Source organism: Rana temporaria, chromosome 1 (genome assembly GCF_905171775.1).
Source record: "Rana temporaria chromosome 1, aRanTem1.1, whole genome shotgun sequence".
Taxonomy (NCBI): Eukaryota; Metazoa; Chordata; class Amphibia; order Anura; family Ranidae; genus Rana; species Rana temporaria.
In genome coordinates this window covers 470,704,364-470,728,976 of record NC_053489.1, presented here as the reverse complement: position 1 = coordinate 470,728,976, position 24,613 = coordinate 470,704,364, and the positions used below count along the sequence as shown (strand labels likewise).

General features: G+C 43.8%; 1 protein-coding gene across 4 annotated transcripts in view; it reads right to left on the bottom strand.

The window, feature by feature from the left end:
* ZGRF1 (zinc finger GRF-type containing 1) overlaps positions 1–24,613 on the bottom strand; it is a 181,164-nt gene that overhangs the window by 19,188 nt on the left and 137,363 nt on the right. For all 4 annotated transcript variants that reach the window (XM_040328973.1, XM_040328985.1, XM_040328974.1 and 1 more), the window contains 4 exons: positions 8,046–8,123; positions 5,874–6,021; positions 4,085–4,212; positions 1,112–1,238 (listed from right to left, as the gene is read on the bottom strand). In XM_040328973.1, the coding sequence (XP_040184907.1) occupies positions 1,112–1,238; positions 4,085–4,212; positions 5,874–6,021; positions 8,046–8,123 (481 nt within the window). The remainder of the gene's footprint in view (positions 1–1,111; positions 1,239–4,084; positions 4,213–5,873; positions 6,022–8,045; positions 8,124–24,613) is intronic.

Sequence of the window (24,613 nt, the reverse complement as noted above, 5' to 3'; positions counted from 1 at the left end):
GTTTGTTTCTTTTTAGTAGTATTGATAGTTTTAAAAACAAAATACATGGTGAAAATGTTTAAGCACCTTTAAAAATATCTACCACATCGTATCGCAATCCTCAGGACACAAGGAACAAACCGCAGAATAAAACTATTGTGTGGTTGTATTATGAGATCAACTATATCTTTACATTTACAACAACACTTGTTTCAAAATCATGCCGGTCAAAGTGGAAAAAAGTGTATTTTTATTTATTTTAGTCTGCAAAGTGTATTTAAAGCCAAAACGTTTTTATTGTTTACTTTTATGGAAGGGTTAAAACCCTTGTCGGGTTTTTATTGTGTCCCTACTATGGGGATTCCCCTCACTATCTGCCTCAGTAAAAAATGTCACCAGAACTGAAAGTGAGGGGAAATCACTGGAAGTCTTCCAATGAGGACACTCATTCCAGTGACTGTCTATAGCCCGTTGTACATGGGAGATTTTTTACTGAAATGAGATGCATTGTTGTCTATGGCACATTGCACCCAGCTGAGTAAAGATCAGTAATACAGCATTGAGTACAGAGCAGTACAAAAATAGAACATTTTACATTTAATTGCAGTAGTTTACTCGTAATGTTTACGTGAGTATAGAACAATAATGGCAATGAAGAAGAATTTTACTTGTCTATACGCTCACACACCTTTACCAGGGCTGAACACTGTACCAAGTGGTACTCGCATTGAGGGAAGAATTCCTCAAAATGCAAGTCTTCTGCGTTCTGGACATTTGTCAAAGCAAATCAAAGTATTCTACACGTGACTACCACTCATTACAGCATTCAGCTTGCCATAGACTTTCACAGGCTGTAGGCAGTGGGGTCTGAAGCTGCACCTGTCCCTCCAGGACACACAAAAAATGCCAGGAGGGACACACAGCAGAAAGATGCCCCCATGTGCGAGGGACTTTGGAAACACAAAAACGCCAGTCTTTGCTGTGATTTTTGATAAAAAATACCTTCATATTAAAAGCAGCTACAGAGGTTAAGAATAGCTTGTTGGCTTAACGCTCTTTTACTGCCTGTTAACAATATAGTCCAGACATAGGTGCACTATAGGGAAAAGGGCAGAGCTCTAATCATTTATACCATTAAGCAGAGCCGATCAAACAGAGTTTGTTCTAATCCACCTTCTTCATGTGCTGCTTCAGAGCCCTGGATAGTGGGAGAAAGCTGCTTTGGGTCTCCAACCAGTATCAACTTCTCACATTGAAATCTGCAAATGTCAAATAGCAGACAATTGCTTAGTTATGTGATATAAAGTGCATGCTCACACAAAAATTTGCATTAAACAAGTCTATTATAAACCAACTAATTACTACCCATTTTTTTTATCATTTTGTTCACATAAATTGCGCTTTCTTTTTTTGGTATTTGATTGCCACTGGGGTTTTTATTTTTTGGTAAATAAAAAGAGACAGAAAATTTTGAAAATAAAAAAGTTTTTCTTTGTTTCTGTTATAAAATTTTGAAAATAAGGAAGTTTTCTTTGTGACTGATAAGGTGGCACTAATTTGCAGCACTGATAGGTGGCACTGATGGACACTGAAAGGCCACACTGATAGGTGGTACTGATAGATGGCTGATAGGCAGCACTGATTGATACTTCTAATGGGCACTGATTGGCAACCCTGGTGGTCCTGCACTAATAATCAATCAGCGCAGACCACCCCTGTCAGGAGAGCAGCCAATCAGTTCTCCTCTACTCTAATCTATCAGTGTGAGTATAGGAAAAGCTGATAAATGGCTCTTCCTGTTTATGCTGTGATCAGCTGTGATTGGACACAGCTGATCACATGGTAAAGAGCCTACCTCAGACTGACCACACCAATGATCGCTGCGCGCCCCCCCGTGGGCATGCGATTGTGGCTTATCCTACTGGACATCAAATGACGTCAACTTTGCACATGTCATTCTGTTTTATGGCGGGCGGGAAGTGGTTAACCACCCTGTCGGATAAAAGCTGCTCGATCAGTGGCTGCAGCGCTGATCTATGTACTCTGACAGCAGAGGATTCCCCCTGCAATCAGAATACAATAGCACAGAGGTAAGGAATCCCCCATCAACCTTGAATGTGGGGATGGGGAAATCGATTTGGTGTTTTTCGTTCAACCTTCTGGCTGAATCAAAAAAAGAGAGCCATGCATGGCCAGCTTTTCTGCCTGGTGGTGGCGGTTGTTATTATCAAACATAGTATATTGTAACTGGTCTCATAAAGCTCAATCCACAAAGATGTTTACAGCTTGCATCCAGGGGCAATTATCTGTCCCTAACTGCAAGTTATCATGATTCACCCAGACAGCGGTCACAGCTTTCAGTCTCTTATTTCCTTTTACAGGCTTGAGAGCTTTAATGGTCTGCATTCACCTGTGAATCCAGGCACACAAATAATTTTGAGTCTTGGCATGAAAATTCCATATTGAATGAGGCTTAAAAAAATGAATCTGTATAATTTTAAGTATTTTTATTTAACTTCCCTATATACACTTGGTCCTGTTCTGATTGATGGCCACCACTGTTCCCCAAATGCACTTCTATATTCAGGCTGTAGCTGCACCCCCTTTTGAAGCCTAAATTATCTTAGCACGTAAAAGCAGCCTAAAGGCTCAATTCACTAGTTTTTAGACAAGTCTAAATATCTTAGCTTTAGCCATGTGACTATATTTAAAATCTCAACGGACTAAACTGAAATAACCGCCACTTTTGCTTTTTCTATCCTTAGGCTAAGTTCACACTAGCATTAAAAGCAAGACCTTTGAGGGGTGCTAAAAACATCTATGCAAATGATACAGCACATGCTGTTCACATTATCAAAACATAAAGCGTTAGCATTGCTTCAAAATTAAAGCCTTGTATGGAGTCAGGATGCGTTTGAAGCCTTTTACCGCCTCATATTCAAGTCTATGGTAATGCCTATGGTAACGCCTCGCAAACGCTCTGGCAGGCGTTTGTGGTGCGGTTGTGGGGTGTTAAAATTAGATAATTTCCTCTAATGTCCCGTTTAAAATAAGGTGTTTGCAAAGCAGTTTTAATGCGCCTTAACGCTGATCAAACGCTTTAAAACTGCACATAAGGCATTTGGGGAGCGTTATTAACTCCTCATTAATGCTGGTAAAGCGACAGTCTAGCGCCCATTCAAAAGCTCATTAACGCAAGTCTAATGCCCATACTAATGCTAAGGGAGTATTTCTTAAGCATTAGAAATGTTGTCAATTGTCAACAAGCCCTTACTCTGATGTGTTTGCTTTGTGAATTGATGCTCAGGTGCTCTAAGCTGACTTGCCTAATGCTGAAAATCTATCCAATATCTTGCTTAATGGCATTTTTAATTGGGACTAATCACAATATGCTTTTGTTAAACACTAGCTATCTGAAGCCTAGTACACATTCGGCCCCTGTGTTCTGCACCCGGCTGTACAGAAGCTGTTCAGCTGGCTTCTGTCGATGGGCCATGACTGAAAAAACGTCTGCCGATCGGTTCCCAATCAGCACTTTCAGCCAATGGTTGAGAGCGCTGACCGGACTGTTATGGGGGGTGGGGAGCCATCCCCTCGTCAGAACACAATAGCACAGCATGGGAGAGCGCTGTACTAATATCGGATTATTAGTACAGCGGCTCCTCCAGAGATTTTTTGTTCAGCCCCGCTGGGTTAAATAAAAATAAAAAAAAACACAATAGTGTATACGGGTCTTTAGGATAAGAACACTTCATATGACAGTAAGGCCTCGTACACACGACAGAGTTTCTCGGCAGAATTCACCGAGAAACTCGGTCAAAACCCGGATTCTGCCGAGAAACTCTGTCGTCTGTACAGTTTTGGCTCGATGGAGCCGCCGAGGAACTCGACGAGAAAATAGAGAACATGTTCTCTATTTTCTCGTTGTTCTATGGGAGAAGGCGGCCCGCCGAGCTCCTCGGCGGCTTCATCCCAAAACTCGACGAGGAACTCGACGTGCCAAGCACGTCGAGTTCCTCTGTCGTGTGTACGGGGCCTCAGACTTTTGTTGCAAAGACACAAATTTACATTGAGTGGCACCATAGGTAAAAAATATTGGTGTTACCTGGCAATCGGAAGCAAGGATGCTGGCTCTGTCATCTGACTGCATTCATCAAGAACTACAACTGGGAATTTAAGGTTGCTCAAACAAGCAAAGGGACAAGCTGCACATGTTGCACCAACAACACGAACCTTGGATAAAACAGGAAAATCAGAAACATTCTAGATAAATGCACTCCTATTGTGACTGTAAAATTACTAGAATTAGTTTTCTTCAAAACACTGCCATTCTTTAAACCATAGGGCATTGTGATCCTTGGGAAAGTGCAAGCTATCGGTGCCCTCCTTTCTGTCAGATTTGTAAACCTTGTGTGTGCGCATGCACACAAATGCAAGGGACTTTAGTGAAAGGCTTTCCACATATGCAGAGGCTGCTTCAAGAAGCTAAAAGCAAACATTATTCATGGGTGATGTCTGAACCCTGGAAGCAGTCTGAACATTTTGTCCAGTGTTTATTAAAGCTGGCCATACACCAAGCGAATTTCCACCAGATCCGAATAAGCCAAAGAAAATTTGAGTCATGAGAGCTGTGCCAACGCCCTGCCACCAGACATTCTTTGAAATGAAAATCAAAAGGAACCTGACAAAAGATTGTTACCTGAACCCAGGCTGCATCCAATCAGAGTATTTTGATAGGTGCAGGTGCTGGCTGATCGTGGGGCTGAACAAGAAGAATCTTACAGCGTATACATTTATTTGCATACAGCAAGTAAGCTTCCACTAGAGTAGTCATAAAAATACTCACTGCTTGTGTAACTATTAAAATTTGACTAATCACATTAGAAAAAAAGACCATTTTAGAAAACCAACTTATCGTTATTGATGGGGTTGTAAAGGTTTGTTTTTTATTTTCTAAATAGGTTCCTTGAAGCTAGTACATTGTTGGTTCACTTACCTTTTCCTTCGATACCCCTTCTAAATCTTTTTTTCTTTGTTTTCTTTGTCTGAATTTTGTTCCTGTTCAGTAAGCTGTTCTGGCTGACTAACCCCCCAGCCAGAACGGCTCGGATGATGGTGGCAAGTTTACTGAGGAGAAACAGGAAGTAAAAAATACAGACAAAGTAAAAAAACATTTAGAAGGGAAATCAAAGGAAAGGGTAAGTGAACCAACAATGCACTAACTTAAAGGAACCTATTTAGAAAATAAAAAATAACCTTTACAACCCCTTTAAGGGCCCTATCACATTTATGCTTTTGCAGTACATTTTTTGATGTGTTACTGCATGCATTTACAGTACATATATTTAAGAAATGCTTTTATGGACACTTTTGGCTCATTCAATATGCAAAGTAAAGCCCCGTACACACGGGCCGAATGCTGGGCAACATTGGCCAGTTCAACAAAAACGGTTTAACATTCGGCCCATGTGTAAGGCAGCCGATCTGAAAAAAGCCAGCCATTTGGCTAGCTTCTGTTGGATGAGCATGCTTAAAAACAGCAACCAATAGCTGAGACCGCTGACCAGAGTTTTCTGGCAGGGGGCCGTCCCCCTGTCAGAACACAAAAGAACAGCAGGGGAGATCGCTATATTAACGTCAGATCATTAGCACAGCGGTTGGAGCCGTCAGGTTTTTTTTTGTTCAGCCCAGCGGTAGTAATGTGTACCAGACTTTAGGCAGAAACATTCAGAACACATGCAGTTGTTTGTAAAATGCACACATTTGAATGATACATGCATTTTAAGGTTTTTCACTTCAATTGGCTGGCTCAACTATTGAAGATCATGTATTATAACATTAAACAATTAAAGTGCAATATTAAAACAGGGTTGGTAATGAACATGTACACATACCTGTCCCAACAGAGTCTTATTAGTGCCCAGTTTATGCTGTTCAATACTCTTTCTCACATACATCTTTTCTACAGGAGTTAAATCTTCCTTCAGGAGAGCTAGAAGTTCCTTTAGTTGCTCATTTTCATTTTCAGATCCTGCATGCAAGCTGAATCAGATAACATAAAGGTGATATTTCTACAAAATGGTGCTTTAAAATCAAGCTGGATGTACACAGCTCGTTTCATAAGGGCATTAGGCCTTGTACACACGGTCGGACCAAACCGATGTGACTGGTCTGTCGGACCGTTTTCATCGGTTCACCTCTGAAGTGGCCGTACGGCCTGATATGTGTACACACCGTCAGTCCAAAATCCGATCGGGTCAGAATGCGGTGACGTCAAACACACGACGTGCTGAATAAAACGAAGTTCAATGCTTCCAAGCATGCGTCGACTTGATTCTGAGCATGCGCAGGTTTTGAACCGATGCTTTTCTGTACTAACCATCGGTTTGGTCCGATCGGGCAGCGGTCCATCGGTTCGGTTTTGAAGTATGTTTTAAAATTTTGGACGAAGGAAAACAGACCGATGGCCTATACACACGGTCGGTTTGGTCCGATGAAACTGAACTTATTGTGTTAGGCCCCCTTCACACAATAAGCCCGCTCGGATCTACCTGTCTGTTTTTCAGGCGGATTCAAGCGGCCACCCATCGACTCCTCGGGGCAGGCGGGTGTCAGCGGAGAGGTGTCTGCTGACACCCGTCTGCCATCTAAAATGAAACGTATGGCGAAACGTTCGCCATCAGTCCTGGTGGATCGGATAAAATCTGATGAAAACGGACATGCTGTCCATTTTCGTCTGATTCCTCTATAATAATCAGCGGCACTCTGACAGGCCCCTCCCCACTCAGGGAGCAGAGACGGGCCTGTCATCCCCTGGATCAGGGGAGATCAATGGAGAGATCTCCTGCTGAGCTGGTGGACTCCGCTGAAACGGATCCACCTCGTGTGGAAGGGCCCTTAGTGTCTACACATGTTTATTAGACTCCAGCACAGACACAATACAATTAAATCTGAACTCCAGGCAGATTTTAAAAAACAAAACAAAAAAACAAGCAATACAGTTAAAGTGGTTGGAAATCATCACATATACCCAGTGAAGTGACTGGCCTCAGGTGATACAGGAATTAACAAAATCCTGCTGAAGCTGGAGCTGAAGTTACATCAGTGAGGAAAGCTCTGAGAGCTAATTGGAGGGGAGGGAAGGGGACACCCCCCCCTTCCACACAGGAACAGAGCTGAGGCTGTCAATCACAATCTGTGACCTTCCCTGTCACCATTTTTCTCTCGGTGTCAGGAAAACTCGTCAGAAGTGACTCATGCTTAAAGCAGAGGAATGAGGCAGCAGACAGAAATTACACTTAGTGATGTGCTTTGTTCATATTTCAAGTTTGAGGTTCACAACCACTTTAAATGTTCTTTAAAAAAAAAATCAAATGTATTTTTAAACAGACCTAGATAAGGCATATTGATTTGTTCTAGTATCAGTCTCCTCCAGTTGACTGCATGGTAATACTCAAAGTAGAAAGGACATGGGAATCCCCCTGAGCCAGTCAGGCTCTGCTGAAACGCACATGTGCAGACAGGATTGGAAAGCAGAGTAATGGGCTCAATAGCGTCCTGCTACTGACTTGATTCTCTTATCAATCAGCAAGGAGGGAGTCATTTGACCCAGTGTCCTTGACTGCTGAAAGTTGAGAAACTGGCTGTCATCTCAGGGAATCCCAGCCATGTGTATGCTCCATCGCAGTGTTTCCCATAGGAAAACTGCCGGGTTAAAAACCGCCGGGAAAAAAAGAGAGCTGGTTCTCTTTTTGTTCCGGTAGTTTTCCTGTCAGGAAAACTGCGATGGAGCATACACACGGCCGGTTTTCCCAGTCAAAAGCTGTCATGGCAGTTTTCCCGACAGGAAAAACTGTCGTGTGTACGAGGCTTAAGGCCTAATGCTTCTTTGGTGTCTAATGCCACTTTTAAAGTGGTAGTAAACTGTTTTATTATTTTTACCTACAGGTGTTCTTATAATAAAGCTTACCTGTAGATAATATGAATATATCCTAAACGTGCACTGTTTATTATTATCACTGTGATCTATTTTTCCCCACTGAAAGCAACCCAAAGATGTCCATTACCTGTGAGGCAGAATAGGCTTTGCGATTTTCCGGACACTTCCAACTCGAATAAACTGCTCAAATCCTAGATTGAGCAACCTGTTTGAAACACAAAATATTATTGCCTAAAAATGTTGAAAAATGTTGCTTGTAATACTGTATGTAACACTGAACAGGTTCACGCGTCTAAATTCTTCAGTTTAGACATTTGCATCTGTGTAACAGCAACTAGCACATAAACAAAGAAAGAGTTGTTCCATGTTTTTTTTGGTAAATAAACTGCTTGTAAAATCTGAAAAGATTGCTGTGTGACCATCCTGATTATCTATGAGCCTTAGCGAAACAAAATGATCATGGCACCTGTAACAGAAAACAGGTGAAACCCCTATTTACAAGGACTGCATGCACAACACTTTACTTGGCTAAAGGTATACATAAAATCACAGAGTAATGCTGTTGTGTTTCTTTAAATACTTGAATTTATCTTAATACACTACAACCAAAAGTACCTGAATCTGTCCTGACATAAGTGTCTCTTAGTGAAAAAAAACGGGGGGGGGGGGGGGGGGCATTACAAACTATTCAGTCTCTGCTGTATGCACATATGCTGACAGTAAACATGTTATCAGGGAGAAACAATAGTGATCAGTGATTATCTAGTGTGTTGCTGCTCCTTCATTGTCCAAACAGCAGGCTGTGAGCAGAAAAAGTGTACCACTGTATTCCTCATCTCAACAAAGAACACAGTGACACCTGGCTATGCTATCTGTTAGAGGTGTCTGGAGAGAGTGACAAATCCTTTGACAGGCAAGCTCAAACGTGCAACAAAACACTGGGAGAAATTCAGTAAAGCACTACATACCCTTCTCTGGTGATATGGCCATATTAAAAGAGAAGTATGTTTTTTTTTTATTTCCGAATCATACTTACCTATGTGGATGCAGCATCAGACTGATACTGCAGCTGTCCACCGCGGTCTCTGCATCGCCGATGGTTCGGTTTTCACAGATCCCTGAAAGGAGAGCTGCTTACTGTCAGTCAGTCCCCCCTCTCTGCTTCTCCACGCTTATTGTAGGACTGAGCTGTCGAGGGGTGGGGTGAGGCTGTCTCACTGAGAAGCTGAGACTGCCATCAATCAAGGCAGCTGACGGGTCCAGACTTAGTAATTTGGGATGACGCGCTGCCTCAACTGATGGCAGTGACGTCAGCGGAGATAGGACTTCAGACCGCTCTCCGCTGAAAACGGGTCACAGGAGTGCAAAACAAATTGCACTCTTGTGACGCAGAGGAGAAGCCCAGCCTAAAAAAAAAACGTTTTAAACCGCTGGAATTTTTTTTCTTACCTGTAAGGTAATGTCATAATGTGCTAGTATGCATCTCATACTACTAGCACATTATGTGAAACTTACCTGAAAACAACACATTTTAGTGATGTGATGTCATTGCTGCAGGCCGCTTCCATCTTCACCCGGTCTTTCTTTGGCGTCTGCGGACTCTGGCTGTGTGTCTGGCCGGAGCCGTGATGAGGTCACTCCTGTGCATGCATGGGGGTGTAGCCATTTACAGCACATGACTCCGAAGGAACAGCCACCAGAGCCATTCCTTCAGAGTCCTGCGCCGTAAACGGCATGCGCCGGTGATGTCACTGTCTGCATGTACAGTATATATCTCCTAAACAGCGCACGTTTAAGGAGATATGTACACAACCTATAGGTGAGCCTTATTATAGGCTTACCTATAGGTAAAATTTAGTGATGGAAGTTTAAAAAAAATATATATATTTTTATTACTTTCTGCTATAATACATATCCCCAATAAATGATAAAAAAAAAAAATGTTCATCAGTTTGCTACATATTTTTGGTAAAAAAAAAAAAAATATAGCAATAACCGGATATTGATTGGTTTGTGCAAAAGTTAGAGCGTTTACAATATTGGGGAAAGATTTAGGGTCTTTATATTTTGTTTTATTATTTTTTACTAATAATGGTGGCAAACCGAAATTTTTAGTGGGACTGCAACATTATGGTGGATAAATCTGACCCTAAGTGACACTTTTTGGTGACCAGTGACACCAATACAGTGATCAGTGTTATAAAAATGCACTGATTACTGTATAAATGGCACTGGCAGGGAAGGGGTTAACACTAAGGGGCGATCAAGGGGTTAAGAACTGTATGGGGGACAGACTGACTGGGAGAAAAGAGAGATTGCATTTCCTAATCACTAGGAACATCTGATCTCTCTCTCCTCCCCTATCAGAACAGGTATCCGCCTTGTTTACGCTGGCAGATCCAAGTTCTGCCTCTCTTTCCTGTGATCGCGGGTGGCCGTACATGTACGGCGATTAGCGCAGGGGAGGGGAGCCAACCTGCCACAGTATAACAGTATAACTGCGGCGGCTGGTCGGGAACTGGTTAAAGGGGTTGTAACAGCAGAAGGTTTTTCGTCTTAATGCTTTCTATGCATCAAGATAAAAAACCTTCTGTGTGTAGCAGTCCCCCTCAGCCTCCCTAATACTTACCTGAGACCCATCTCTATCCAGCGATGTTGCATGAGTGCCTTGGACTATCCCTCCCAATTGGCTGAGACACAGCAGTGGCGCCACTGGCTTCCGCTTCTGTCCAACAAAGTCAGTTAGCCGATCAGGAGAAAGAGGGGGCAGGGCCAAACCTAGCACTGTTTGAATGGACACACGGAGCTGTGGCTCGGGTGCCCCCAAAGCAAGCTGCATGCTGTGGGGGTACTCGGCAGGAGGGAATGGCCAGGAGCACCAAAGATGCACCCGAGAAGAGGAGAATCCAGGCTGCTCTATGCAAAACCACCACACAGGTCAGGTAAGTATAACATTTTTGTTGTTTTTAACCACTTGCTTACTGGGCACATATACCCCCCTCTTGCCCAGGTGAAATTTCAGCATCCGGCACTGCGTTGCTTTAACTGACAATTGAGTACAACGTGGCTCCCAAACAAAATTGACGTCCTTTTTTTCCCACAAATAGAGCTTTCTTTTGGTGGTATTTGATCACCTCTGCGGTTTTTATTTTTTTGCGCTATAAACAAAAAAAGAGCGACAATTTTGAAAAAAATAATAATATTTTTTACTTGTTTCTATAATAAATAGCCGCAATAAGCGACTGGTTTGCGCAAAAGTTATAGCGCCTACAAAATAGGGGACAGAATTATTATTTTTTATTATTTTATTTTTACTAGTAATGGCGGCGATCTGCAATTTTTATTGGAACTGCGACATTATGACAGACACATCGGACACTTTTGACACCATTCACATTTATACTGCGATCAGTACTATAAATATGCACTAATTACTGTATAAATGTGACTGGCATTGAAGGGGTTAACACTAGGGGGTGAGGGAGGGGTTAAATGTGTACCCTGCATAGTGTTTCTAACTGTGGGGGAAGGGGACTGACTGATCTGTGTCCCTATGTACAAGGGACACAGATCGGTCTCCTCTCTCCCTGACAGGACGTGGATCTGTGTGTTTACACACACAGATCCACGTCCTTGTCTCTATAACCGCCGATCGCGGGTGCCTGGCGGACATCGCGGCTGCTAGGCACGCGCATCTGCATCTCAGTGATGCGGCGGGCGCGCCGCCGGCAGCGCTCGCGCACCCCCCATGGCCCGGAGGCGCAGAGGCCGTAAAAAGACGGCGACCCAGAGATTTAGAACCACCCTGCGGCCATATATAGTCGTACGGCCATGAGGAAGTGGTTAAAGAAAAAAAAAAATTGACTTTAGTATCAATTTAAGTTGAATTTGTATGCAATTCAGGTACATTTTATAAGTGTAACTCCAGCCAAAAAAATAAATGTTACGTTTTGGATAGATAGCATTGAGAAGGATTAACACCCCTGTAATGTTTGTTTTGCTGTCTGTGCCCCTGTTCAGAAGATGTCACCTTACTTTCTGTCCCTGTGACAATTGGATTATTAAAAAATTTGGGTTGGCGGTCAAACGAGGATTGGTGATAAAGCTTCAGTGGAGACGCCTTTTTCCCATGACGACTCTTACCTGAGTGAATTTCCCTTCCTGGGGGTAGATTTTCTCTCAATTCCTAAAGTCTCCCTCTGTTTATAAGTATGAGTTGCATTGTAAGTCATATGTTTGTAACTCAGGGACTGCCTGTAACATTGTTTAAAACTGTGGTCTCCAAACTACGACCCTTTGCTTGCATTTATCCAGCCCTTGGGCATTATTCTCCCCCCTGTCAGAAACAGTGTGGAATAGTTCCCGCCACCAACACCGACAATGGTGCACTATTCTTCTCTTTGATACCAACGATGGGGTAGTATTCCTGCCACTGACATCAATGACAGGGTACTATTCCTCCCACTGACACCAATGATGGGGCACTATTCCTCCCACTGACACCAATGATGGGGCACTATTCCTCCAACTGACACCAATGATGGGTTCAATTTTACTGACGCCAGGACTTTTTCTTCTCCCACTGGCCGCAGTCAGGCCCCGCTAAAGATTGGAGGATAGAAAACTGTCCCTTTAGTTAGAAAGTCATTCATAGAATTGCTACATATTCAGATCCATTAAGTAAGTTCTCTTCTGTCAACCACAAATCCTATTTTAACAAATAAAAAATAAAGAGGGCCGTTAAATCTGTGTGTTGTTATACAGCTCCATTTATATCTAAAAATTCATATTATTTACACAAATTATAATAATTGGTCTTTTAGGATGTAAAGAAACTTGCTAATGAATAGTAATAATAGTAACCTGGGTTTGGGACCAGAAAAATAAATAAATAATGCTAATTACTAAAATTCACTTTGGTCTTGTCATGCTGCCATGTCTTCCATATAGGATGGGAGGGAGTAATTAGTAGATAACACTGAACTTGTCCTGTACAGGGCAGACCTGCTGAGAGATATTTTATTCCAATGATATGTAAATGAGGGTGTTTATTGCCAGAGGTGCTCTGCCTAGTGCCTTGCTATAGGACATGCCTCAAGCATCATGTCAGATGTTTTGCTCAAAGTAACTCAAAAGACTCTATAGCTTTCCAAATTAAACACATTGGGCTAGATTCAGAGAGAGTTACGCCGGCGTATCAGTAGATACGCCGTCGTAACTCTGAATCTACGCCGTCGTAAATTTAAGCGTATTTTGGAAACCAGATACGCTTAAATTAGGCTAAGATACGAGCGGCGTAAGTCTTACGCCGTTGTATCTTAGTTGCATATTTACGCTAGCAGCTAGGTGGCGGTTCCATTGTAGAATATGCAAATGACCTAGATACGCTGATTCACAAATGTACGTACACTCTGCGCTATTTTTTTACGTTGTTTACGTTATGCTTTTTCGGCGTAAGGTTACTCCTGCTCTTAAGAGGTGTACGCAATGTTAAGTATGGACGTCGTTCCCGATTCGAATTTTGAATTTTTGACGTCGTTTGCGTAAGTCGTTCGTGAATAGGGCTGGATGTAATTTACGTTTACGTCGAAAGCAATGACGTCCTTGCGGCGTACTTTGGAGCAATGCACACTGGGAAATTCCATGGACGGCGCATGCGCCGTTCAGGAAAAACGTCAATCACGTCGGGTCACCAATAATTAACATAAAACACGCCCCCTCATCCTCATTTGAATTACGCGCGCTTACGCCAGCCACATTTACGCTACGCCGCCGCAACTTAGGAGGCAAGTGCTTTGTGAATACAGCACTTGCCTCACTGACTTACGGCGGCGTAGCATAAATACGATACGCTGCGCCGCCGTAAAAATGCACGGATGTACCTGAATCCAGCCCCTGGATTTCTTTATCATACAACATTATGTTTACATAGAAAATACACAACATCAACTAATTCATGCAGACAATAAGTTATATGTTATGATAAAAACTAAGGGCCAAATTCACAACAAACTCCGGCGGCGTAACGTATCGTCGTTACGTTACACCGCCGCAAGTTTACAGCGTAAGTGCCCGATCCACAAAGCTTTTACCTGTAAACTTGCGGCGGTGTAACGTAATTCCGCTCGGCGCAAGCACGCCCAATTCAAATGGGGCGGGCACCATTTAAATTAGGCGCGCTCCCGCGCCGGACGTACTGCGCATGTTTCTTTTTTAAATTCCCGCCGTGCTTTGCGCGAAGTGACGTCATTTTTTAGAACGGCGACGTGCGTAGCGTCCATTCGTATTCCCGGACGTCTTACGCCAAAAAAAGAAAAATTAGAAATTCGACCCGGGAACGACGGCCATACTTTAACATGGCTCGACTAAAGTTAAGCCATGTTAAAGCAGGTGTAACTTTGCGACGGGAAAAAATGACTAGCGACGACGTAACGAACGCGAAAACCTTTGTGGATTGCCGAAAATCCTCATTTGCATACCCGATGCTGGAATACGACGCAAAATCCCCCCAGCGGCGGCCGAAGTATTGCATCCTAAGATCCGACGGTGTAAGTCAATTACACCTGTCGGATCTTAGGGCTATCTATGCAAAACTGATTCTACGAATCAGCCGCATAGATACGACAAGAGATACGACGGTGTATCAGGAGATACGCCGTCGTATCTCTTCTCTGAATCTGGCCCTAAGATCAAACCAAACCAGTGGAAATTACTAGTATAATAAAATAAAGTGTATGCTAGGGAAAAGCATAAAAATAAACAGCATGCAGTGCATCTATGCAACCTATGTACATTTCCTGTGTTTTATCCCTTTAACCCTTTTGCTGCCAAATACATTTGTGCACACGTTTAAAACTTGTAGGTATGATGAATAGTTAAAACCCAAACATCATACATTTTCTAAAAGCAGGGACCCATGCGAATAAAATATTTCGAGTTCCAAATTTTTATGTCACACAATATTAGCGTAATGGTTTAGTTAAACTTGCAAAAGTGTAACTAAAGTTAAAAATTTGTATTTGTTTTTAATAGAAAGGCAGGGAATTAGAACTTATGTCAGTTGTTATTGTTGCCCCTGTTGGAGAGATTCACCCTATTTGTCCTGTTTACAGTTATCATCAAAAGTAAAAATGAAAGAAAACCCCAAATTTTTAGTTGACAACAGAACAGAAGTCTTCCAATAGGGAAGTTCCTAGTTCTGATGACACACTAGGATTTCCTCACTTTGGAGGGATTTTCCTTTATTTTTTTATTATATAGATTAAAAGAGACTGAAAATTTTGAAAAACACTAAACAATTTTACTTTTTGATACAAAACAACGTATTTCGTCATGAATTTTGGACAAAATGTATTCTGCTACGTCTTTGGTAAAAAAAAAATCTCAATAAGTGTGTACTGAATGTTTTTCATGAAAGTTACAGCATATACAGACTATGGTATATACAAATATATATACACACACACACACAGTATCTTACAGAAGTGAGTACACCCCTCACATTTTGGTAAATATTGTATTACTGTATTTATCAGGGTATACCGCGCGCCGGCGTATAATGCGGAACCCCAAGCTTAGAAAGTTAGTTTAAGGAAAAAAAAAGAAAAAAAATTTCATTTTTGTCCTGCGTCCATTGGCGGCCTTGTCAAGCGTCCGTCTGCGGCCTTGCGTGGGGTCCATCCAGCCTTGTGGGTGTCCGTCTGCGGCTTCCTTGTGCGGGGTCCGTCCAGCCTTGTGGGTGTCCGTCTGCGGCTTTGGAGGTGTCCGTCTGCGGCCTCCATCCAGGTGTCCGTCTCCGTCCAGCGTGTCTGTCTCCGTCCAGCGTGTCCATCCGCACCTTGCCCGGGGTTGCAGCTGTGTTTGTTTTTTGGATTTGGCGCAGAGAGGAGCCGGATTTACTGTGTGTTCGGCTCCTCTCGTGTGGCTGCGGGCGGAGCCGAGCCTAGCCGACTGCGCAGTACACTCGGCTCGGATCTAGGCTGCGGCGGGCGGAGCCGAGCTTGGCCAAGCCTAGCCAAGTGCTCGGATCGGCGTATATCGCACACCCACGATTTCCCCCTGATTTTAAGGGGAAAAAAGTGCGCGGTATACGCCGATAAATACGGTATATCTTTTCATGTGACAACACTGAAGAAATTAAACTTTGCTACAATATAAAGCAGTGAGTGTACAGGTTGTATAACTGTGCAAATTTTCTGTCCCCTCAAAATAACTCAACACACAGACATTGATGTCTAAACCGCTGGCAACAAAAGTGAGTACACCCCTAAGTGAAAATGTCTGAATCGGACCGAAAGTGTCAATATTTTGTGTTGCCACCATATTCCAGCACTGCCTTAACCTTCGTGGTCATGGAGTTTACCAGAGCTTCACAGGTTGCCACTGGAGTCCTCTTCCACTCCTCCATGATGACATCATGGAGCTGGTGGATGTTGGAGACCTTACGCTCCTTCACATTCTGTTTGAGGATGCCCCACAGATGCTCAATAAGGTTTAGGTCTGAAGACATGCTTGGCCAGTCCACCACCTTTACCCTCAGCTTCTTTAGCAAGGCAGCGGTCGTCTTGGAGGTGTGTTTGGGGTCATTATCATGTTGGAATACTGCCCAGTGGCCCAGTCTCCGGAGGGAGGGGATCATACTCTGCTTCAGTATGCCACAGTACATGTTGGCATTTATGGTTCCCTCAATGAACTGTAGCTCCCCTGTGCCGGCAGCGCTCATGCAGCCCCAGACCATGACACTCCCACCACAATGCTTGACTGTAGGCAAGACACACTTATCTTTGTACTCCTCACCTGGTTGCCGCCACAAACGCTTGACACCATCTGAACAAAATAAGTTAACCTTGGTCTCATCAGACCACAGGACATGGTTCCAGTAATCCGTGTCCTTCGTCTGCTTGTCTTCAGGCTTTCTTGTGCATCATATTTAGAAGAGGCTTCCTTCTGGGATGACAGCCATGCCTACCAATTTGATGAAGTGTGAGGCGTACGGTCAGAGCACTGACAGGCAGACCCCGCACCCTTCAACCTTCAACCCTTTAACCTCTGCAGCAATGCTGGCAGCACTCATACTTCTATTTCCCAAAGACAACCTCTGGCTATGACGCTGAGCATGTGCACTCAACTTTTTTGGTCGAACATGGTGAGGTCTGTTCTGAGTGGAACCTGTAATGTTAAACAGCTGTATGATTTTGGCCACTGTGCTGCAGCTCAGTTTCAGGGTCTTGGCAATCTTTTTATAGCCTAGGCCATCTTTATGTAGAGGAAAGAGAAAGGCACCTCTAAGTGCAGTGGTTAAAAGATTTATTACAACTCCAGGGTCAGATGGCTTCTCAGCCTCTTATTATAAAACGTTTGCCCCACTGTTGGCACCCCACCTACAAAAATTCTTTACTGCTCTTCGCGGCAGGGTGGCACTTGATGCACATTCTAATAGAGCTTGTATATGCTTGGTCCCTAAACCAGATAGGGATCATAGCAATATGGCAAACTACCACCGGATATCGCTGATTAATAATGACTTGAAGCTACTCAAAAAAATATATGCAAACTGGTTTAATACCTTTTTGGCAAAATACATCCATATAGATCAGGTGAGATTTGTGAGGCGACAGGCTGCAGACCAGATCTGACAGGCCATAGACCTGGTCTCTGTCCTGCGCTCTAATTGGGATTGGACTGGCACTAGGCGAGGAATGCTGACTCCCTTTCCTGGCCCTTCCTCTTCCACATATTGAGAAAATGGAATTGCGGACCAAAATTTTTAAGTCTTATCGGTACGCTATATTCAAACCCTTCGGCTAACATTCTCGCATATGGGTGCAAATCTGACCTTTTACAGATAAGGAGAGGAACTAGGCAGAGATGTACTCTCTCGCCTCTCCTCTTTATTTTGGACATAGAATCATTGGCTGTGGCCATTCAAGCTAACCCAAAGACTCATAAATGTGCTTTCTTTGATGACGATTTGTTACTATTTATAACGGATCCTAAAACAAACCTGCCCAATTTATTTGCTACACTTTCTAGGTTTGAAACTGTGTCAGGACTGTGAGTCTATCAATCTAAATCAGAAGCGTTGGACATACATTTTCCTGACTCGATACGGGACACGGTACAGAGGTCCTTTCCCTTTAAATGGCGCACACAAGCACTTCCTTATCTTGGAGTTAAACTCACTCAGTACATTTCCACACTGTTTCAGGTTAACTAAATCCCCCTTTATATCTCCAGATACATGAGCTTTCCTGGATGGGTAGAATAGTGGCCATTAAGATGACCGTTCTCCCTCGAATCCTATATTATTTTCGGTCACTGATGATTCCAATACCATTTACATCCTATAAAAAACTTAAATCGCTGGTTTAAAAATTAATTTGGGTTGGTGGTGAATGTAGGGTGGCCCATTCCACTCTGTATATCTCCAAGTGGAGGGGTGGACTGAGAGTTACACATTTCTTGAAGTACTATAGGGCTGCTCAATTGGTACAATTCTACCAAATTTTCTCTACAACGTGCCAACCTGACTGGGTACAGTTGGAGGCGCAAGCTAGTTCCTCACTGCCTATGGACCTCCTGATGTGGCTCCCGACAAGAGAGCATTGGGCTATTCTAAGTCCTTCCTCATCTCAATCCCTACATCTCTGGGACACAGTGTTCAAATTGTACCCACTGAGGACTCCCCATTCCCCTGTGGCCCCTGTACTTTATCCGCATTTTCCTCCGGGACATTTACGTGGTGGGTTAACAAAAGCCTTTACAGGATAGCACACTTTATAGATCACAAGATCCTACGGATGCCCCAGAAGGAAGCTTTCTGTCCGTAACAAATTATTAATTTAAAAAAAAAATCCCTGGGTACCCGATCAGACATAACCACTGGGACCTTGTTTGAAAATAAATGCATAGGCGGACCCGAGTCGCGTGGGGGGGATCTCGGAGCTCTATGTCCTTTTTAATACTCAACGGACTAAACCCTCATGTCAAACGGCAGAGGGAATCAGGTCTAGATGAGACTGTAGAGGAGGAGGTTTGGGGGAAGTGGTCGACCATGGTTCACAGAGGAATACTCAATACTTCCTTGGTAGAAGCGAATTACAAGGTGCTGTCCAGATGGTACCTGGTCCCGGCGAGGCTGGCGAGATTGTACCCTGGCACCTCACCCCTTTGCTTCAGAGGGTGCGGGCGAGAGGTTACTATATTCCTTGTTTGGTGGTCCTGTCCCAAGCTCCAGCACTTTTGTATCAGAGTATTCACTCTGGCCTATTGAGTGACATGACAAAATATATCTTGAAATCCTAAAACGGTGCCGTTTGTGGACCTGCTGGACGAGATACCTAGACATCTTTGATCTCTCATCTTTTTCATTTTTACAGCAGCTAAAATTACAATAGCGCAAGCATGGAAAACCCCAGTGGTCAGTCTCGCACTAGTAAAACACAAACTTTCTTGGATCATGGTCAATGAAAAATTGACCAGCATCCTCAGGGTCAGACAAGCCAGATTTGATAGGGTGTGGTCCCCCTTGTTTAAATCCTTCCAATCCCCATAGTTCCCGGGCAGTAGGAGGCCTAGGCCTAGGGAATTGACGCCTGCCCCTTTCCTCTGACCTCTTTTATTTTCACTTCTTTCCTTTTTTTTATGTTCAATGGTATTTACCTTATGGCTGCAAATGGGGCGTCCTTGAGCCTCTCATTTTTCGATGCTATTGTGGGAGCTACGTAAAGGGACTTGAAGCACCAAATCAACCTTGGTAAGTGCTTCGATCTCTAGTTAAGCTATAGGCGCTATATAGTTTGATAAAATGTTACAGGTATGAGATTCGGAAAAATATTCCTAAATAGTTTATACCACAGAGTAATTATGACTATTCCGTATTAATGCCCAGGCAGGCACAAGCCTAACTTAATTGAATGTAACAATTAATTTTGTATTATAGTCATAACGATCTGACGCTTGGTTACCGTTGAGGGTGCATGGATCTCTCCATATCGGTATATTATTTGTATCCTAAGAAATTTGTTAAACTTTTGAATAAAAATCTATTGCAAAAAAAAAAAGATTTATTATAGGCACAATAAAAACACTTCCGAGATAGTAAGTGGTCATAGGCATATAATGATTAGTTCTCCTGCGTATCGCTGTAATCCTCGTCTGTCTGGGGGAGAGAGCCATCCTGCAGCTGTCAGAGTCCCTGGTGATGTGGATTGGCGAGAAGGTGAAGATGTGATGAGGCGACCTGGGTTCTGGAACCAAGCTGGAACGGGCGCTGTAACATCTGGTATAGGTGGTAGGCAGTTATGCGTTTCGGGGGGGTGCACAGCTTCTCTGTCAGAGAGGTCTGACGAAAGAGGAGGACTAATCAATATATGCCTATAACCTCTTACTATATTGTAAGTGTTTTTAATCCCATTGTGCCTGTAATAAATCTTTTAACCACTGCACTTAGAGGCACCTTTCTCTTTCCTTTACTACACTCCATAGCTGCTTCTTCTCTACAAAGTGCTGCCTTCAGTGCCATCTCTTAACTGCTACAGAGGACCGGATACCCAGCCTCACCAGAGCGCCCTCATCTCTCCCTCTATTCTGCATCTTTATGTAGAGCAACAATTCTTTTTTTCAGATCCTCAGAGTTATTTGCCATTAAATGTCATGTTGAACTTCCAGTGACCAGTATGAGAGAGTGAGAGCGATAACACCAAATTAACACACCTGCTCCCCATTTACACCTAACACCTTGTAACACCAACGAGTCACATGATACCAGGGAGGGAAAATGGCTAATCGGGCCCAATTTGGACATTTTCACTTAGGGGTGTACTTTTGTTGCCAGCGTACCGCAGCTCCTTCGGGGGTAGTGCTACAAACACACACACACATATATATATATATATATATATATATATATATATATATGTACACACACACACACAGTATAATGGAATATATATAATTTTTTTTAAAAGACCAAGGGTGGTGATCAGCAACTGTGATAGTGTGGCTGGCAATCTGACACTGACGAGGAACTGACTAACTGCCACTGTCATCAATAGTGCCACTAATACAAAGATCAGTGCCAATAGTATGACACTGTGTGGTAAGGGGTTAACATCTAGAGCGATTAGGGGGTTAAATGTGTGCCTAACAATATGTAAAGTGTGTATTATGTGCTGCTTTTTACTAAAGATCTCTTTTTTTTCTGATCCCTACTTTGCAGGCATAAGAAACAGAATGATTGTTCCCTCTGTACAGAGCCCTGTGTTGTTAATTTTAAAGTTAATCTAAGGACCCTTTCACACGGAGGGATAGAATGGTGCTTTTAGCTGCAGATTTTATCATTTTTTTATCATTCACACACTACGGTTACCTGCGGTTTTGTTACCCACAGTTTTGTGCGGATAGAAAAAATAGAACTGGATGCGTCCAGCTGCGAAATCCCGCAGCTATCGGCACATAACGCAGGTAATCGCAGTGCACTGTGTCAGCTGCGTTTGGTATGAATCTTGAGGGGGAACTCCACGCCAAATTTCAAATAAAAAAAACGGCATGGGTTCCCCCTACAGAGGCATACCAGCGTGGGGTTCCCCCCAAAATCCATACCAGACCCGTATCCGAGCAGCAGCCCTCAACATGGGGAGGTAGGTGCTTTGGGGCGCCCTGTGGCCCCCCACCCCAAAGCACCTGTCCATATGTTGATGAGGACAGGGCCTCTTTCTGACAACCCTGGCCGTTGGTTGTCGGGGTCTGCGGGAGGGGAGCTTATCGGAATCCGGGAGCCTCCTTTAATAAGGGGGCCCCCTGATGCCGGCCCCTCACCCTAGGTGAATGAGTATGGGGTACATCGTACCCCTACCCATTCACCCGGTGGAAAAAAAATGTAAAAAAAAAAAAACACACTACACAGGGTTTTTAAAGTAATTTATTAGTCAGCTACGGGGCCCCCTCTCTTCTTTAGCTCTTTTACGAGGGGGGCCCTGCTTCTTCGATGTCTTCTGCCGGGGGTCCCGGTCTTCACCGCCGTCTGGTTCTCTGGTTCTCTTCCGCCGGGGGGGCCACCTTCTTCTTTAGCTCTTTTACAGCGGCCCTCTCCCGGGCTTCTTCGACATCTTCTGCGGGGGGGGGGCTTCCCGGTCTTCACCGCCATCTGGTTCTCTTCCGCCGGGGGGCGCTTTCTTCTTTAGATCTTTTACAGTGGCCCCCGCCTGGGCTTCTTCGACGTCTTCTGCGGGGGGGTCCCGGTCTTCACCGCCGTCTGGTTGTCTTCCGCCGGGGGGGCACTTTTTTCTTTAGCTCTTTTACAGCGGCCCCCTCTCGGGCTTCTTCGACGTCTTCTGCGGGGGGGGGGGGGGGGGTTTGGTTGTCTGGTTCTCTTCCGCCGGGGCCCCACTCACTTCTTTAGCTCTTTTATGAGGGGGGTGCCCGGGCTTCTGTCGCCGCCTTCTTCTCTTCTTCGATGTTGACACGTCGCTTCCTCCTGCTGTAATGCCGTGCGCGCGGCTCGCACCAATTTATATAGGCCTCTTATGACGTCACAGTCCCATCATGCTCCGGTGCACCCGGAGCATGATGGGAGTGGGGCCCCCGGCGGAAGAGAGCCAGACGGCGGTGAAGACCGGGACCCCCGGCAGAAGACATCGAAGAAGCAGGGCCCCCCCTCGTAAAAGAGCTAAAGAAGAGAGGGGGGGCCCCGTAGCTGACTAATAAATTACTTTAAAAACCCTGTGTAGCGTGTTATTTTAATTTTTGTTCTGCCAGGTGAATGGGTAGGGGTACGATGTACCCCATATACTCATTCACCTAGGGTGGGGGGCCGGCATCAGGGGGCCCCCTTATAAAAGGAGGCTCCCGGATTCCGATAAGCTTCACCTGATACACACATTGGCGTCCCAGCGCTTATATTAGCTTTTATTTTTATGTGTATAACAGAACGTGTTTGAAAAAGAATTACCATGGCAGAATCACCAGGCATTTTTTTTAATGAAAGTTACTTGTAAAAAATACTGAAAACTATTATGAAAATGGTTCAGGGATTGGGTTTAGATCTGCTTTAAAATAGGTCTGCTAATGGCCCCATTTCAGGACTATACAATAAGCTGAGGGTCAGATTCAGCTCGTCTTTGACAAATTGTTTCTAGACCACTTGACTGCTTGACACATGTATAAAGGATACTAGTTAAAATAAATGAGAAATTGCCAGTACAAAGAGGGTAGTGCTAGATTTTGAGTCTCTAAGAATTTTGGCATGTCAAATTGCAAAATGTACAAACAACAAGGGCATAATGGTTAGTCAAAGCAGTTAAGATCTTGCAGATAAAACAACCTGTCTTCATTCATTGCTCAAGCAAAGTTGAACTGATCCCATTGTTAGTGAAACTTGGGTGGCATATAAAATCATCAAGCACTTTTTAGGAACAATCTACTAAGTCTCCCTTGCTCCCAAAACAGGCTCAGTTATTTGACATGTACATTCTTAGATGCTCTTCTGCTCATCATAAAAAAGAGTAAAGGGTAGTTCCCTAAATAACTATAGCCTTACTTGCAGCTCAAACCAAATATAAGTGCATTAGCTATTTTTCTTTAACCACTTGGGGTATACCTAGAGCAGATATACTGCGGCAGAGTTGCCACTCTGTGCCGGATCATGTACATGTATGTGATTTGCTTCTTCTGGGTAGAGGAGGGCACGCGCCTGCGAAATCTGGCTGTGCTGCCAGAGCAGGTCTTGGCCATTTATTTATAGGCCGGCACCGGCTGATCGGCTGAGCAAATGACAGGTAAATGTGTAGGTAAACAACATAGAGCTTGTTTCTGACAGTTGATATGTGCCATATTAGAAAAAGAGCTTACTGTCCAGGCAGTAGTGTATTTAGGTTTTGTGCTGCCCTAGGCCTGACTAAACTTGTGCACCCCCTAATTTAAATATGACCCACCCCTTCCTGTCAAGACCACATCCCTTTCTGTTTAAGACCCACCCTGAAATTTTTGAGTGGGGACCCTAGTTCTTAGGGCCTGGGGGGGGGGTGTAATGCATTCCCTTAATTTGCATATATTTCCTCTCACTTCCTGTTTGGCTATGGGGCAGGAAGTGAAGGGAAATCTCCACAATGGGACAGGGATGGTAAAAAATAAACTGTCAGGGGCTATAACCCTCCCTTACATTATCCCAAATGAAAAAAAAGTGTTGCCTATAGTTCTACTTTAAGCACAAATGTCTAATAATATAGCACAGTGATGAAGGTTTGTGGTCCAGGCTGATAGGACAGTCAAAATTAGAAGCAGCTTGCGTTACACCAACAGTGTAGCACAAGCCGGCGGGGACTCTTTCCGTGCTGCCCCCCTGCAAAGTGCTGCCCTAGGCCTGGGCCAGGATACAGCGTTTTGTCTAGGTATAACCATTTGCTGCCATGAAACCCAACTGTGACAAAATTACTTGTAACAGCTGCACTAGGACACATGTTCCAGTGTTCTCCTAACAGTAGTGTTAATAATTAAAATATAAGGCACACTTCTGCCTTGAGACATCTTCCTAATCCTACTTGGGGTGTATTATTGTGGTAGCTTTACTCAAATTAGCCAGTATTTACAGTTATTGGAGAAGCATCATCAAACATAGGTAAGCGTGGAATGAGAAAACAGATGGGTGGGAGGCATCTTGACTGGAGCCTGCAGGCAATGAACTCATAAAATACAGAC